The sequence below is a fragment of the Capsicum annuum genome, chromosome 12 (genome assembly GCF_002878395.1).
Source record: "Capsicum annuum cultivar UCD-10X-F1 chromosome 12, UCD10Xv1.1, whole genome shotgun sequence".
Lineage (NCBI taxonomy): Eukaryota > Viridiplantae > Streptophyta > Magnoliopsida > Solanales > Solanaceae > Capsicum > Capsicum annuum.
This window is the reverse complement of record NC_061122.1, coordinates 96,297,907-96,316,030: the sequence shown is the minus strand read 5'-3', so window position 1 is coordinate 96,316,030 and position 18,124 is coordinate 96,297,907. Positions and strand designations below refer to the sequence as shown.

The 18,124-nt window shown below is 38.1% G+C and overlaps 1 protein-coding gene across 1 annotated transcript; it reads left to right on the top strand.

The window, feature by feature from the left end:
• The first annotated feature begins 403 nt into the window (after nucleotides 1-403).
• Nucleotides 404-17,573, top strand: LOC107850356 (probable inactive ATP-dependent zinc metalloprotease FTSHI 2, chloroplastic). The gene is made up of 11 exons (XM_016694826.2): nucleotides 404-2,138; nucleotides 3,211-3,383; nucleotides 3,783-3,884; nucleotides 3,977-4,141; nucleotides 4,298-4,438; nucleotides 12,455-12,613; nucleotides 13,752-13,837; nucleotides 14,295-14,373; nucleotides 16,270-16,392; nucleotides 16,682-16,738; nucleotides 16,859-17,573. The coding sequence occupies exons 1-11, from the start codon at nucleotides 821-823 to the stop codon at nucleotides 17,072-17,074; spliced, it is 2,619 nt and encodes an 872-aa protein (XP_016550312.1). The 5' UTR covers nucleotides 404-820; the 3' UTR covers nucleotides 17,075-17,573.
• The last annotated feature ends 551 nt before the right edge of the window (nucleotides 17,574-18,124 follow it).

Here is an 18,124-nt window from a genome sequence, read left to right as displayed (position 1 = left end):
CTCTCATACTAGATTGATACATTTTTAGAATGCATGTAGAAACTATATAGAGTCGTATAAAATATGTATCCAAATAATAATTGTAGTTAAAAATTGTATAGAATGTGTATAAAAATGGTATAATTATTATATAGAATATGTATATGTATAGAAACTATATCATTATTATATATAAATATATATCTTTAACAATTGTATTATATTAAAAGTATATGTTATTGTATTTTATTGTATAAATAAGTAAAACTAAATAAAATAATTAATATGTTATTTTAATAATATTGATAAATACAAAATAACCTTGAAAAAAATTAAATAGTAATTGACTTGTCTGTTGTTATTTGTTAAGTTTGTGGTGTAATGACTTTTTATTCAAATAATATGAGTATCTATTACAATCGGGGAAAGTAATTAGCATTATTAATGATGCCCACTCCCAGATGCCACTCTTTACCCACGCCAAATGGTCATTCGGTTGGAATTAGTTATGCCGAGTGGCTATTTACCGGGGTTTAGAATTTAATTGCTAGTTTTGTATCCAATTCCCTTCTATTTTTCCGGTGAAACTTTATTATTGGGCCATTGTTGCCTTTGCCAACTTCTTTGGTTCTAATACAGCCGACCCGCCACCATATCTGCTCGGCTTCTTCTTCCTCTCTCTCAGTCATTCATTGATGTATATTTCTGTATATAATTGTGTTAAATTCAGTGAAAGCTGACACCAAAAGTTCTCTCCCTGAAGCTGTTTGATAAAATTCCTATAAGGATTCTCGATTTCAAATTCGCTCTACAATGTAATCACCCTTAACCCTTCATTCGAATGGCGTGTAGTTGCATTCCCTATTCTCCATTTTTGCCTTCATTTCCCCAACAAGACAAAACTCATTATTATCGGAAAAATACAACTTCGTTAATGATTTCCTGCAATTCTGAAAGCCCCAAAACAGAAGAAGAGAAGAAAACAAGGACAAATCAACTAGGTTTACTTAATCTTTCTGTTACACTCACTGTAATATCAGCTTCACTTGTTCGACCTGCAAATGCAGCAAAAGTATCTGAAAAGAGGCAGCGTTCGACGAAAAAATCTGAAGTTTTAACACCACAAGAGTTGAAAAAATGGTCAGAAGGTCTTCCGACTGTGAGTAATAGGTTACCTTATACAGAAATATTGGATTTGAAAAAGGAAGGGAAACTTAAGCATATAATTAAACCACCTAATGTTGGTTTAAAGCAAAGGCCCGAGGTAGTTTTAGCTGTTTTAGAGGATTCTAAGGTTGTTAGAATTGTTTTACCTTCTGTCGAAAGTGATCCAAGATTTTGGGCTGAATGGGATGAGTTAAAACTTGATGGACTTTGTATGAATGCATATACTCCACCATTGAAGAAACCTGAGCTTCCGTGGCCTTATTTAGGGTTCTTGTCAAAGATTCCAGTTTGGTTGTTTTCTTTTGTGAAGGCTAAGCCACAGTCGAAAAGGGCGTTGGAGTTGAAGAGGGCGAGAGAAGAATTGAAGAGAAGGCGAAAACAGGAGTTGGCGAAGATAAGGAGTGAGAGGGAGAGGATGGAGAACGCAATAAAATTGCAGAAGAAAATGGAAGAGAGTAAAAGGAAAAGAGAGTTGAAGAAAATGAGGTATGAGGAGTCGTTGCGTCAAGCGAGTAGTAGTTCTCAGGATATGGCAAGAATGTGGGAAAACTTAGCTAGTGATTCAAATGTTTCCACTGCTCTTGGTTTGGTTTTCTTCTATATATTTTATAGAACTGTTGTATTTAGCTATAGGAGGCAGAAAAAGGATTATGAGGATAGGTTGAAGATAGAGAAAGCAGATGCTGAGGAGAAAAAGAAGATGAGGGAATTGGAGAGGGAAATGGAAGGGCTTGAGGGTGTTGATGATGACGACGAAGAAGGAAGGAAAGGAGAGGAAAATCCTTATATGAAGATGGCTATGCAATTTATGAAGTCCGGTGCTCGTGTTCGAAGAGCACGCAATAAGAAACTCCCCCAGTATTTAGAGAGAGGTGTTGATGTTAAGTTCTCTGATGTTGCTGGGCTTGGAAAAATTAGGGAGGAGCTTGAGGAAATTGTTAAGTTCTTCACCCACGGGGAGATGTATCGCAGGCGAGGAGTCAAAATACCAGGTTAGATGCAGATATTGATTTTTAGGGGTCTTCTTGAATGTGGGTTCCTATTTGAGTTTGTTGTTTCCTTTTCTTTCTATGTCTGATCAGGATGAATTAAGCCGCATCAATTGCTCTAGACTTGTTAGTTATTTGTTCTGGGTATTGGTGTATAGTCCTGCACTCACTATACTATCATTTCCTTATGAAATTGTGTGTGTAAGTGGATAAATAGACATAAAGTTATAGGCTTCTTCCACTGTGATATTCCAGTGTTAGCAGGTCCAAGGTTTTTTAATCCATTACTAGCTAGGTCACCTATGGCTCTTTCTTGTTCAGGAAGGTTTTCTATTGTTCTGTCTTTGGAAGTAGACACTTCCTAGCTCCATAACCCTAATAACAAAAATAACCACAAATGTCACCTGTCTATGTGTAACATTTACAGTGCTAAATGTGTTTGCATGCCTTCAGTTTATTATAAGATGATCTTGCTTTATTAAATTTTCTTTTAGATATTTCTCTGGTTATTTACATTTACTTGCATTTCACTGCTAAGTGTTTGGTAACATAATCACATGCAAGAATGGAGCTCTTTCTGACTTAAATAAGACATAATATGTTTGATATCTACTTCTGTAACTTTAATTAAAAGATCCTGTCTATCTGTCTGTCTCTCTCCCCTCAAGGTTTTTGATTACTGATTCTGTTGTTATTCATTACATCAATTTATATGAATAGCGTTGGCAGTGGGGACTTTGCTGCTTTTGTACATTTTAAAGCTATTTCTCTTCAATTATCATCTTTTCACTTGAACTAATAACTTTGTGTGCCTGTAAGATTTTACTACGCATCTGTCCTTTTTTTTTCCTTTTTTAATAATGTTGGTATCCTGGCCCTGTTGCGTGCATCTCGATTGTTCCACCAGGTACCGCTATCTCTCACTATCTTAGGTACCTGGTAACTCTTTTGCACCTTCCTGTTTCACTTTGACAATGACTCCATCAGCTTTTTGCCTCCTCGTTTGGAAAATTAGCTTAATGCTGCTTTATTTTTGTCTTATACCATTACGTATCTATTGAGCAAATGCTTTCAGGGGGCATATTGCTTTGTGGTCCACCCGGAGTGGGGAAGACTTTGTTAGCAAAGGCAGTGGCTGGTGAGGCAGGGGTGAACTTCTTCTCCATTTCTGCGTCTCAGTTTGTTGAGATATATGTTGGTGTTGGGGCTTCCCGTGTTCGAGCTCTCTACCAAGAAGCAAGAGACAATGTAAGTCAATTTTCTATCTTCTCTACTATCCACGGCATTGTTCAGAGTCATTTTGTGTTTTCTATCTTCTCTGCTATTCACGCATCGTTCGGAGTCATTTGTTTATACACGTTTGGCCTTATAGTTGGCTACTCTTATTCCACCAGTGCTGTGAATTAAAACTCTGCCATTTCCCTCGTATTCTGGATGAACTGTTTGCTTTTGTCTTTTTATGTTGCAGACCCCAGATAGTTTGGTGTTGGTAGTAGTTGATTGCTTGATTGTCTGTTGTTGAATGGTCTACTTCATAGTCTTGTTTCTAAATCTTGTCAAGCCATATTTGCTTTTATTTAGAGTGTATTTTTGTGTAACTTATAAAGTCTCAACAATATATGAGCATTATTATGTGGTTTGGCATAGGCGCCATCAGTGGTGTTCATTGATGAGCTGGATGCAGTTGGCAGAGAACGTGGTTTGATCAAGGGGTCAGGTGGACAAGAACGTGATGCAACTTTGAATCAGGTTTCCTTGTCATTTTACACTTATGAGAATCTGTCATTTCATCTGGTTGAGATCTCAGGAATTGATTTAGAATGTTCCCCTTTTTTCTCCAGCTTCTTGTATGCTTGGATGGTTTTGAAGGCAAAGGTGAAGTCATCACTATTGCTTCTACAAATAGACCAGACATATTGGACCCAGCACTTGTTCGACCAGGGCGATTTGATCGAAAGATTTACATCCCAAAACCTGGTCTTATTGGACGAATTGAAATTCTTAAGGTGCTAGTTGCATATGTACTTTGTCTGTTGAAAAGCTTAATCTTTTGGGGGATGTACAACATCTTAAAACTCTTTTCATGGGGATATATAACATCTTAGTAAGCTTGTTATATAGTTTGCTTCATGCTTTTCTTACATCTCATTTCCTTGGATTAGGTGCATGCTCGTAAGAAGCCTATGGCTCCTGATGTGGACTATATGGCTGTTGCCAGTATGACTGATGGAATGGTTGGTGCAGAGTTGGCCAACATTGTTGAGGTTGCTGCTATTAATATGATGCGTGATACAAGAACTGAGGTAATAGCTTTTGGGTTCAGTCTGGGTAAGGAAAAAATTCTATCCTTGTAATTAAGCAATATATGTCGTTAGTAGTTGTTATTGACTATACAGAGACTTTTTGGCATAGTCTTTAAGCAGCATTAGGCCTTCTTAAATCTGAGCTCTAATTAATTAGACATCTGACATTATACGAGTAAGAGAGGCTGATTTGCAGATTCAGCAGATACACGAACCACATCCAGTGGACATGCAGATCCCAATAGAGCACGAAGCAGTGGAGACAGATACACCAAGTTGGGTGAATTTACATATATTGGAACTGAGCAACACTTATGGAGTCGCTTTTAAGGTTTTGAGAGTGACACTCTGGCCCTTCTCATGAGAATTGATGAGAGAAAAATGGCAATTGGGAATAGAAAACAAGACAAAAGCAGCACAACTCCAAAAAGCAGAGGCATAGGTAAAAACAAATTAAAAAACCTAGAGTCTAGTCTCAACAAGGAGGTGGAAGGGGCAAGGAACATGGGGGGGGGGGGGGGGGGGGGGGGGGGGGGGGGGGTGGGGGGGGGGGGGACAGGGAACTTGAGTTTGACCTTTCAATGAAGGTAAAGATTCTTTCATGGAGTGTAAGGGTTTTAAACAGCTGGTTAACTATAAGACCCTGGTTAAAACATGTCTACGGAAATGGAAGGTGGATGTGGTTTGCTTACAGTAAACTAAGGTGCGCGAAGAAGTGGAAGATGTGGCAATCCAGTTATGACCATGTAGATGGATGAGATGTGGTTTCATGAAAGCAGAGGTTAGTAGAGGGGGTATTTTAATTATGCGGGATAGCAGGGTATGGGTATGCACCAAGTACCGATTTTTCTAGATGGATTGAAGATTTCGGTTTGCGTGATCCTATTCTAATAGGGGGTAAATGCACTTGGTCCAGGGGATCTAACCACCAGTGCAATGCAAGGCTAGATAGATTTCTATACTCTATGGAATGGGAGGAAAACTTCAGGAACTTTAGACAAAGAATTCTGCCTAGGGCAACTTCTGACCATAATCCAATTATTTTAGAGTGTGGAATCTGGGAACAAAGGCAATCTTACTTCAAATTTGAAAATTGGTGGCTCAAAGTGGAAGGATTTAATCAACTAGTACATGAATGGTGGAATGGTTTTCTAGTTGAAGGGTGCCCTGAATACAAATTATGCACCAAACTGAAGATGCTTAAACTTAAGTTGAAAAAATGGAGCAGAAATGCCTTCTCTGAAATGGCTAATAGAAAAAATAGTCTCCTTGAAGAGTTGTCTGTTTGGGACAAAACTTGGGAAAATAGAGAGCTATCACAAGATGAATAGATGATAAGGGCAACAATTTTGGTAGAACTAGAAGTTTTGGCTAAGCATGAAGAAGAAAGGTGGAGACAAAAGTCCAGAGCTCTTTGGCTCAAGCAAAGGGACAAGAATACCAAGTTCTTTCAGAGATCGGCAACAACTCATAGAAGGTACAGCACAATTGATAGATTGGTGGTAAGGGGGGAGGAAATCCAGGAGCCGAAGGAAATCAAAGAGGCTATGATAGAATTTTATTCTAAGTTATACACAGAATCTGAAACCTGGAGGCCTACATTCAGAATCTGAAACCTGGAGGCCTATATTTGAATTTACAGGTTGTCGTACAATCTCTGGTGAAGAAAATGAATGGCTTCAAAGACCATTCACAGAATCAGAAGTTTTACGGATCTTGAAATAGTGTGATGGAGACAAAGCTCCTGGTCCTGATGGATTTACTATGAGCTTTTTCAAGGCATGCGGGGAAATCTTGAAGGATGATTTATGCAAACTTTACATAATTTCTGAAAGCGAGTTCCACAAGGAGTAGGAGTTGTACAAGTAGTGTCAACACAGTAAACTTGTACAATAGAATAGGAGTCCTAAGCAGTGTATAATACAAAGAGCAAGAGCTCTCTCATCTATAAATTAGGCCGTGACAGTCGTGTATACGCAAGAACAAATAATATAATCTTCAGCCTTTTTTCTAAGTCTACGTTTGCTAAAGTTTCTTCATGGTATCAGAGCCTTGGTTTTAATCCAAAATTAGTCTGTATCCTGCACTCTGTATCACGCACAATGGCAAGATCATCATTCTCCAGCCTCTCTCTCATCCGCCTCCCTACGTCAACTCATAGCCATATGTCCTATTAAGCTAAAACCTTCAAACTACATAGTCTGGAAAACCCAAATCAAACAATTGATGCAGACGTTGAAAGTTGGCGAGATTATCGTAGAGGATCCACCATTATCAGTTGTTAACGAAAAAGACAGAGATATCGAACCTAAGTTCCTTGAATGGGAAGTAAGGGATGTCTTAGTTCGAAGTTAGCTCACTTGAACCATGACCGAGGAGTCCATGTTCCTTATCATTGGAGGCACATCGGCCCAACAAATTTGGCAAAGCCTTGAGGACAATTACCTACAAGCCAGCAAATACAAAGAGTTTCAACTAAAACAACAAATTCAGAGTATTAGGATGTGTTCAAAAAATGTGGATAAATATGTGAAAGAATTCAAGGGAATTTGTGATAGTCTCGCTGCCATACACAAGCCCTTAGATGAAGATAGCAAAGTTATAAACTTTGCCTAGGGTCTTGGAAACAAATACTAGACTCTGCGGACAGTCATGTTGGGTAAGCCCCCGTACCCAACTTTTACTCAGTTTGTTAATGCATTGAGAGGATTCGACATGAGAGAAGACGATAGTGAAATAGATAATGTTGATTAGGCCATGTCCTTTCAAGCCCAAAAAACTCAAGGAAGTTTTGCAGAGGTAGAGGAAATTCCTGTAGAGGACGGGGACAAGGTTGAGGAAGAGGTTAGTTTGGATTAAGTGTAATAACTACACAAGTGGGAGACAATCTGATTTTACTACAAGTAACCGGAAGAGCACTCCACCCCGAATAGATGCATGCCAAATTTATGGACGAAACAATCATACGGTTGTGACTTGTTTCTACAGGTAGGACTACTCTTACCAATCCCAACAAGAAACACCACAGGGGTTTTCGGCCTTGACCATCAATGAGACATTTGACAACAATCTCTATATGGATTCTGGAGCAACTCACCATATGGTAAAGACAATGGGTAATTTGAAAAATCCTACTTTATTCAGAGGCACACATTCAATTATTCTAGGTGATGGAAAACGACTTAAAATTACTCATGTGGGAAACAAGAATATAGGTACAAGTTTGCGATTGAAGGATGTTCTAGTTGTACCTAAATTAAAGAAAAAATTGTTGTCGGTAAGTAAACTTGCAAGTGACAATGAATGTCTTTTAGAATTTTCTAACTCTAAGTATGTTGTTAAGGACAAGAAAACAAGGAACATGAAGCGGAGTAGGAGAGGAGAATTATATGCTTCGGATCCCAAGTATGCAGATGGACAAGTACATCAAGCTCTAGTTGCTATGCGTTCAAATAAAGCATTTGATGAAGTCTGGCACCAAAGATTGGGACACCCCAATTTTAGGACTGCAATTTTTACTTTCTAATAGATTAGTTAGAATTAGTAGTTGGAATAAAACTTCTTTATTTGCATTGCGTGTCAAATGGGAAAAAGTTGTAAGCAGCCTTTTGAGAATTCAAATAAAGTTGAGGTTGAACTTCTTGTCAAAATTCATTGTGATTTATGAGGTCCTTCACCTGTCACTTCTCCTCAAGGTATTAAATACTACGTGATTTTTGTAGACAATCACACAAAATACACTTGGTTTTACCCATTGAAAAGAAAATCAGATTTTTTTGCCACCTTGGTTAACTTTCAGAGATTGGTCGAAAATCAATTTGATAAGAAAATCAAAAAATTTCAGTGTGATGGAGAAGGAGAGTTTAGCAATGAGAAGCTTATTGATCTTCTTAATCAATGTGAAATTCAAAGACAAATATCATGTCCACACACACCCGAGCAAAATGGAGTTGCCGAAAGAAAACATAGACACTTAGTTGAGACTGGGTTAACTTTAATGTTCAATGCTAGTGTCCCTTTGTACGTATGGATTGAAGCGTTTATGGCAGCAATACATCTTATAAATAGGCTTCCTACGTTGGTCTTGATGAAATCTCCTCTTGAGAAGCTACACCAAAAAAAAAACAGAGTACAACGGTTTGAAAATCTTTGGTTGTAGGAGTTTTCCACATGTAAAGAGGTACAACAAAAATAACTTTCCGAAGAGCTTTCCCTGTGTGCTTATTGGATATAGTTCTCTACATAAAGGCTATAGATGCTATGATCCACAAACGAACTGAAGCAAACACCAAAGGCTTGGTTCCAAAGGTTTAGTGAAGCGCTCTTTCACCTTGATTTTCTTGGAAGCCATGCTAATTCGTCTTTGTTTGTTTGGCGACACAAGGGTGATGTTGTGATTTTGCTGCTATATGTTGATGATATCAAGATAATTGGGAACAATACCAACCCTTATTTCTCACTAGAGTACTTATTTTGCTTTAAAAGATATGGGGAGTCTCCACTTTTTCTTAGGCATTGAAGTTGTGCCATATCAGGATGGAATCTATCTTAGTCAAGTGAAATATGCAAAGGACATTCTCAAACGGACCATGATGCACCGTGCTAGAGCAATCCATATGCCATTGTCGCAAAAAGGTGATTTTCATATCACAATTGGATCTCCTGTTGATGCCTCCGATTATCGAAGTATAGTTGGCGGGCTTCCATATCTTACACTGACACGTCCTAATCTTACTTATGCTATCAATCAAGTATGTCAATTTATGCAAGCTCCTACAACTACGCACTGGCAAAGAGTGAAACGCATCCTTCGGTTCCTCGCAGGGATTATATACTTTGACTTCGCATCACTTCTTGATCCTCCTTATAGGTTGTTGGCTTCTCAGATGTCGATTGGGCTGGTTGTGCTATCACTCGTCGATCAATTACAGGACTTTGTGTGTTCTTTGGAGCTAACTGTATTTCCTGGTCATCTAAAAAAACAACATACCGTGTCAAAATCTAGTGCTGAAGCTGAGTATTGCGCCCTAGCCTCTCTAGCAGCTGAAATCACATTGATCATTTGTTGAGACACCTTGGCGTATCACTTGCATTTCCTCCCATCATCTATTCAGACAATATTAGTGCTTTGCACCTCACCAGTAATCCTATTCTCCATGCTCGCACAAAGCATGATGAACTAGACTATCATTTTGTATGAGAAAATGTTGCAGCTGGTGCAATGCTCACTAAATATGTTCCATCCACAACTCAAGTGGCTGACATTTTCGCGTAGGCCTTGTCAAAGTAGCAGTTTCAGTTTCTACGCAGCAAGCTTGGAATTGTCTCTCTACCAATGTCCAGATTGAAGGGGACTGAAAGCGAGTTCCACAAGGAGTAGGAGTTGTATAAGCAGTGTCCACACGGTAAACTTGTACAACAAAAATAGGAGTCCTAAGCAATGTATAATACAAAGAGCAAGAGCTTCAACTTCTTTCTAAGTCTATGTTTGCTAAAGTTTCTTCAATTTCCACCAAAAGGGTTTCTTCGAAAAGTCTTTCAATGCCACTCTCATAGCATTGATTCCAAAGACGCAGGGAGCAGTTGATCCTAAAGACTTCAGCCCTATTAGTCTAATAGGAGGGTAATAGATCTAATAGGACGGGTGTACAAAATCATCTCTAAACTTATAACCGAAAGGCTCAAAACAGTTACTTAGAAAGTAGTGGATGAACACCAAATGACTTTCTTGAAAGGAAGACAAATTCTAGATGCATCCCTGTTGGCATGTTGGCAAATGAACTGGTGGATTCAAGGTGTAAGCAAAAGAAATCAGGCATCTTGTGTAAGCTGGTCATTGAAAAGGCATATGATCATGTCACCTGGAATTTTCTTCTAAAAATTCTAAAGGCATGGGTTTTGGTAGCAGGTGGATTAATTGGATCAAGTTTTGTATTTCAAGTGTGAATTTTTCCCTCATTATAAACAACAAATGTGAAGGTTTTTTCCAGTCACGTAGGGGTCAAGGGGACTCTATGTCACCCTTTCTTTTCATACTAGCTATGGAGGGATTCAACCACATGTTCAGGATAGCAAACACTAATGGGTGGTTGAAAGGTTTCAGTGCTCAAACCGACCGGAAGAGTGGCGGAAGTGGAGATTTCCCATTTGTTCTATATAGATAGTCGATCATACATTTGATAGCTATACTAACAATTTTTGAAGGTATCTTAGGCCTTCATGTTAACTGGCTCAAAAGTTACATCTTCCCTATAAACCAGGTTGAAAATTTACTAGTGCTAGCTGAAAGTTTGGGTTGCCAGATGGATCTCTTGCCAACAAAATACTTGGGATTGCCACTAGGAGCAAAGAATAAAGAGCTGGAACTATGGAGTAGGGTGTTAGAAAAAAGTGAGAAGAAATTGTCAAGCCGGAAGAGTCAGTATCTTTCACTTGGTGGAAGACTTACTATTATATAATCGGTGCTAGATGGACTTCTTGCTTATATGATGAGCCTCTTCCCCATCCCATGGAGCATTGAGAAAAGATTTAATAGGATGAGAAGGTTATTTCTATGGTAAGGTAACAAGGAAAAAAGGGGATATAATCTTGTGAAATGGGATGTTTTAACCCTAAGTAATCAACAGGGGGGCTTAGTTTAAAACACCTTAACAATTAGAACAATTCTCTTCTTAAAAAATGGCTATGGAGATTTTGTTCAGAAGAAGGGGTTTTGTGGAGAAGATTTATAGCTGGGAAGTATGGCTTGCTCAACCGATGGATCCACTGAAGAGGTGGTGGGCACCTTTGGGTGTAGTGTGTGGAAAACCATAAGAAGATTTTTGCCATATTTCAACAACAACATTACAATAAGTGTTGGTAATGGATTGAGAACTGTTTCTGGAATGAAGTGTGGGTTGGAGAAGACAGCTTGAGGAATGCCTTTCCCCAACTATATATTCTAAGTTCACATGGAAATGCCAACATATCTCAGGTGTGGAGTCAATGAGGATGGAACTTAATATTCAGAAGAGCACATGGTGACTGGGAAATTGGGGAGTTTGCTAATCTTCTTGAAGTCCTAAACTCTTTTCCACGTTTGTCATTGAGGCCTAATAGGCCCAGATGGAAACTGCACAACAAAGGCCTATCTGCTGTCAAGTCATGCTACTGGAAGCTAAATACCAAGGAGAGGGTGGCAGATTTGTTCAAAATGTGTTATGTGTGACAAGGAAACAGAAGTGAATAACCACCTATTTTTGCATTGTAAAGCTGCTACAAGTCTTTGGAATATGTTTTTGTCTATGCTAGGAGTCAGTTGGGTAATGCCTAAAACTACTCGGGAATTACTTAGCAGTTGGAAGGGAATTGGCAACAGAGGAAGGAAGGAAGGAGATCTGATGGAAGACTTTTCCAGGATGTATGTGGTGGACCCTATGGAAAGAAAGAAATGCTAGGTACTTTGAAGGGAAAAAAACTAGCTTATAGATGATTAGAACGAATTGTCTAAGTCTTCTGTTTTTTTGGTGTAAATAGAATTTGGTAGGGGATGTAGTAGATTTAGTTGGTTTTATAGGAAACATGTAGAAAAATACCCTTTTGGGCTGTGCCCACCACTCTATGGGATGTAAGTTTCCAATTCATCATTTGTTGGATGATGAATCTTTTGGTGCGAACAATGTTACCTTTATCTCAAAAAAAAATAGACATCTGACATTAGAAAATCTTTCTTCATTGTTGCTTTCAATATGATGCCCTTTTTAGGCGGAGAAGTGGGGATGGGTTGATTGTTGCTTAATGGCCTATAAATGTGTTCCTAAATATCATTTTAGAGAACCCCCTACCGACCCCACTCCCTTCCTTCTGGATTTATCATGGCAAAGATGAATTCTGGTTTCCATCTATCTCTGAAGTTCAGGTTGCAAAGTACTTACCTAAAACGGGTCTTCCAGACCTGCAGTTCACTGCTCCATTGTGGGCTCTTCTGCTATCAGACACGGTAAACTTTGTATAACCTTAGAGTTTTGGACTTAGCAGATTACAACTGATGATTTGTTACAAGCTGCACAAATTGAAGAACGAGGAATGCTTGACCGGAAGGAGAGAAGCCCTGAGATATGGAAGCAAGTGGCCATTAATGAAGCAGCAATGGCTGTGGTGGCAGTGAACTTCCCAGATCTTAGAAATATTGAGTTTGTAATGCTCTTTACTCTTCTCTATTTTGTTACTGTTTGCTTTCTCATTGTTGTTTTATGGCATGACAATTTTGTGAAGTATCATTGCTGAGTTAGGCAGTCTTGTTCATGTTAATCCCACTGCTTTGCCTTCCGCTCGGTTCACTTTTCAATAGTACCCAAATGTGCATTTGTTTCTAACAGATGCTTGTATCATATCTACAATAAAGGCTAAAGATCTGTTGTACCGCTTGAAATTTTGTCTTAGGGTAACTCCTAGGGAACCTGTATTAAATTTTGGTACCTTTCCTACTTATTCAGTGTTGGTGGCGTATCATGTCATTAAATTACCCTGTCAAGAATTAGCAAGTTCTGGTATTATGTTTATTATTTAGATATTAAAACTATAAGAAAAGTGCAATGTGTGATTGCTATCATCTTGCACACAGGAGTTGTCTGTTTGAAAGATTGATGAAGTAGTTGCAATCATGCTCAAATGTTAAATTTATTACATTTTCCCCTATACAATATGCATGGATACGAGTTCTATAATTTAGATTAATAACTAAAATCTCAATTGAGTTAACCATGCGATAAAAGGAAGCAATACCCGTGTTGTAGAATACGACTTGTTAGAAAGGAGCTTTAGAGTGGAAGTTGGTCAGTTAGGAGAAACTTGATGAAAGATTGTCCTCCTCTTGATTTCTCATGCTCTTTTATGAAAATATCTCTGTAATTTAACCATGTATTAAACAAAATAAGCTGTACCCATTTAATAGAATATGACTTGTTACAAAGGAGCTTTGGAGTGGAATGACTGCTGCCTGCTGGTACGGGTGACAAATATAACTTGGGTTGGTTAGAAGAAATTTGATAAAAGAGAAATCAGTTTTTTGTCCTTCCTGAATTCTGATTTCTCATGCCTTTTGCTTGACAACATATGGAAAAAAGACTCGTGCCATTTGCTAATGCAAGTATCTTTTTCTTTTTCTTTCAAAGTGCAATGAGTTCTTATTTTCATACTTATTAAAAAAGGTGTTATCAGCATCGTTACAATTAATGATTTGGTTAAACCTGTACTTTCTTTAATAATACAGCATGTACATTCTTTATACTGCCTTTTATGATGGCTGTTTTTTGTTAATGTTTTGTTTGAAAAGCTCACTATTGCTCCAAGGGCTGGGAGAGAGTTGGGTTATGTGCGGATGAAAATGGATCATGTCAAATTTAAGGAAGGAATGCTGAGGCATGGTTTCTGTCCCCTTCATATTGCACTTATCTTCTGATTTATTCTCTTAAAAGTTAGTTTCGGAAATTTAATGTAAGCACTGATGAGGCACAGTTTCTATCCCCTTCATATTGCACTTATCTTTCTGATTTATTTTCTTAAAATTTAGTTTTGGAAATCTAATGCAACAAGATAATGCTAGTGTATATTTAATGGAACTAGGAAGTGAGGGTATTTCAAACTTCTGCTCATGTATTGCCTTAAGTGATATGAGGAAACATATTTGTACACACTACATAGAAGAAGCATTTGCTTTCTGAAGTACCTCACTGTCTGTTTGTCTTCCTTTCCCCATATAAGCAATTTGGAAAATGCAACCACCTCCTGCTTTTCGAGCCAGTGACGCTCAGATGTCAAAGAAAAAAAATTCCAGATTATAGGCATCTGTAACTTTTGACACTTCATTTCAATGCAGCCGACAGTCACTCTTGGATCACATAACTGTTCAGCTAGCACCACGTGCTGCTGATGAGCTGTGGTATGGAGAGCACCAGGTAAGATACGTAGAAACTTTAATTTTTAGTTTTTCATCATTTGTCACCTAACATTTAAATAAGCTTGAAAAGGATCCATGCTTCTTTTGTTGGAGTCTTAAAGATTATTCTGAAATGTAGCCTTATAGGTATCGTGAAGCAAATCCATAGCCCAATACACAGACACAAATCTCTTGCCCAACATGAAATAGACATACAGGCATAAATATGCACCAGGCGCATTACATGTAGTTTTGGAATAAATTTATCGATAAACTGGTGTATTGGCCCAGTTAACTCAGTAGACAGATTTTCAGATGCTACATTATTCTCATAGCCTGATTACTGGGTGACTATTTCTTGCATGCTTGGAGAGATGTTTTAAATGTCACTCGAGTATGTAGGAAATTAGAACCTAAAGATACATTTGTGGTTTAAGCCTTCAAGGTTGGATTTAAATAAAGAAGAGGAGAGAAAAAAAGAATGGACGGTGGATCAGCAGGTTCTCCAAATTCTTTCCAAGATACATTAACATTTTCCACTTTCATCTTCTAGATAGAAATAAGTGCTTTTTTGCTGGTTTCCCACCCAATGTCCCTACCAAATTTTTTTTCATTCCCATGAAAATAAGTATTATGGCGTTCTCATCAAATTCTCATCCAAAAATTTGAACTTCTCAATTAAGTGGAGGATTAATTCCATACCATCTTCACCAAATCAATCAATTGCACCTAAATCAAAAAATTAGTTGGGTTGATTATATGAACTCAGTATTGATTCCACCCTATTCTGACCAATTCAACCATCCTCATTAGTTTCTAACCGTCGCTCTTAAAGTAAAAGAAACAGCATGCTTCTTGTCTTCTCATTCCCTCACAGTTGGAGAAAAACTAGCACGCCCTCCAAAGTGTTAATAAAAAACTACAATAAGCAGCTAGAGATAGATAGATAGATATTAAAAAAAAGATAACAGAGACCTGTTTCATGCAACTTATTTGAACCTGAGAAGGTGTGCTTTGTGATATTGTCATGGAAACGATGCTGCTTTGGAATTTGACTCTCACACCCGAATGTTAATGCACGTATGTGCTCACATGTTCCACTTGTCCCAACTTCCCACCCACTGAGAATAATTACCTGTTCATTCTGGTTGTCAACTAGTACTCTTGCACATGAAGTGTTTTACTTGCCATTTTTGTTTGAAAAGGTATGTTTTACTTGCCCTTTACTTATTCCAAGTAAGAACTACTTGCTGTTGCTATGCATAAAAGTAGTTATAGTAGGATATGACTGGCTATTTATTTTTTTCCTTTTGAAGGTATAGGAGTGTGTGTTTAATCATATTTACTACTTTAAGCATGTCATCCAGAGGATTTTAACTCATTTCAGCTTTGAAAGCCTCCGATCATACTGTATAGGATTAACTTCTGAACAGCTTGCAAATATCTCTTACTAGTATCAGTGAGATTAACATATGAATTATTAGACCAACAACAACAACATACCCAGTGTAGCCTAGTGGAATCTTTTGGGGTGGGATGGGGGGGTGGGGGGGTAAAATGTACACAGTCCATAATACCACTACCTCCAAAGCAGAGAGGCTGTTTCCGATAGACCCCCAGCGTATGAATTATTAGACCCATCTATTTAAATGTATGTGCAGGTGTTCCATGTTCCTTCGTGTGTACTTACTGTGTATAATGTTAACACATTACTTCTATACATCCTTATAGAAGTTTCCATGCATTAGTTATTTGGATCACTATCCCTACCCTACCCTTACCCTTTCCTAGTCAAGAGTTACCATAATATCTTAATCTACGACCTTGAATAATGGCAGTGAACGCTGAACACAGTATTTGTATCGAAACTGCAACTTTGGATGTTAATATACTTTTTCATGACATAATATTTCAGTTCAGTACAATATGGGCTGAGACAGCAGATAATGCGAGGTCGGCAGCTCGGAGTTTTGTTCTTGGTGGTCTATCTGATAAACATTATGGTTTGTCTGATTTCTGGGTTGCAGATAGGATAAATGTAAGTTTTCACTATCTGCACCCTTCACTTTAGTTATTTAATGATTTCTTATTCCCCATTCATCAAGGTTTTACTAGTAATTTTAGCAAAAGTATATCTCTTCCCTTCCAGAAGTACGGATACTTTGTTGGTATGCCGCTGCTGTAGTTTCAAATGTGCTTCTAAAATTTTTTAGAAAGTCCCGTCTCTTTCTTTTGGGTTGCATTCCCATAGTACTTCACTCCATCTGTGTTTTTCTACGTTTATGTGTTTCCGCCACCTGAATTCCAAAATTTATTTTGTTTGTCAGGACATTGACTCCGAGGCACTTCGCATCTTACATTTGTGCTATGATCGTGCAAAAGAGGTATCAGTAGAACTCATTCCTCCCCTCTGCCCTCTTGTCTAAGTGGAAAAAAGAAAATGAAGATATGAAATTGCATGCTGCATAGGTTTTCATTAATGCATTCTTGAAATGACTTCACAGATCCTTCATCAAAACCGGAACCTTATGGATGCAGTCGTTGATATACTGGTTGAGAGAAAAAGCCTTACCAAGGAGAGATTCTTTAAATTAGTTGAGCTACATGGGTCCCTTCAACCAATGCCTCCCAGTGTAGTTGATCTCAGGTCGGCCAAACGCTTGGAGTTCCAGGATACACTCAAAAACCAGAAGGAAATTGTTTCTCAAGGACACAATTGAGCAAGGTATTTGGGATAATGATCTCATCTTTGGTGTAACCATGAGCTTATGCTCTCCTCCTTCAGTGTTTGGTGCGTTTTGGCTGCTGGGGCTAGAGTCTACTTTGCAGGGTACGACTTCCTTCGATCTAATTTTGTCTTGAAGATCCTATTGAAGTGGTGCAGTTGTGAAAGTAGAGAGAGTGCAAGAGCTCTCTAAATGGATTTGGAAGCTTTCAAGCCCAAATAATTATCTGGAAGTCGAAACTATGAAGCTATAAATGCAGTGAACTCCTTTTTGTTTTCATTTTTTGCATTGGGGGTTTGGTCATTTAGCTGGTTTTCCATGTTCCATTTTGATACAGCAGATTGTACAACAGAAAGGATTTGTATCAGAATAATAGGTCAAAACAAAGTTAAGGGCATGAATTGTTGTTAGGAAGTTCTTTGGGATAAGTTTTGGCTCTAAGACAAAAATTATAGAACAACTTATAAATCAATACACAATATGGTAGTGTTAAGTCTTGCTTGTGGAGCATAACTTATTTGAAAATCCTTGAGTTAAGTCTTGTTTCTAAGACAAGAGTTATAGAACATCTCATAAATAAAAAAATAATGTGGTAGCATCAACACTTGTTCATTGGGCGTAACTTGTTCTTTTGAGAGGTTCTTGGGCTAAGTTTTGTCTTAGGGGCAAGACTAATAGAGCATCACACAAATCAAAACACAATATGATAGTGTCAACTCTTGTCCATGGAGCATAATTTGTTGGCTAAGTTTTGCTTCTAAGGCAAGAGTTATAGAACATCTCATAAATCAAGACACGATGTGGTAGTATCAACTCTAGCCCATGGGGCATAACTTGTTGGCTAAGTCTTGCTTCTAAGGCAAGAGTTATAGAACATCTCATAAATCAAGACACGATGTGGTAGTATCAACTCTAGCCCATGGGGGTATAACTTGTTGTTTGAAAGTACTTGGACTAATTCGAGCCTCTAATGCAAGAGTTATAAAGCATCTCACAAATCAAGACATAATGTGGTAGTGTCAACTCTTACCCATAGGGCATAAC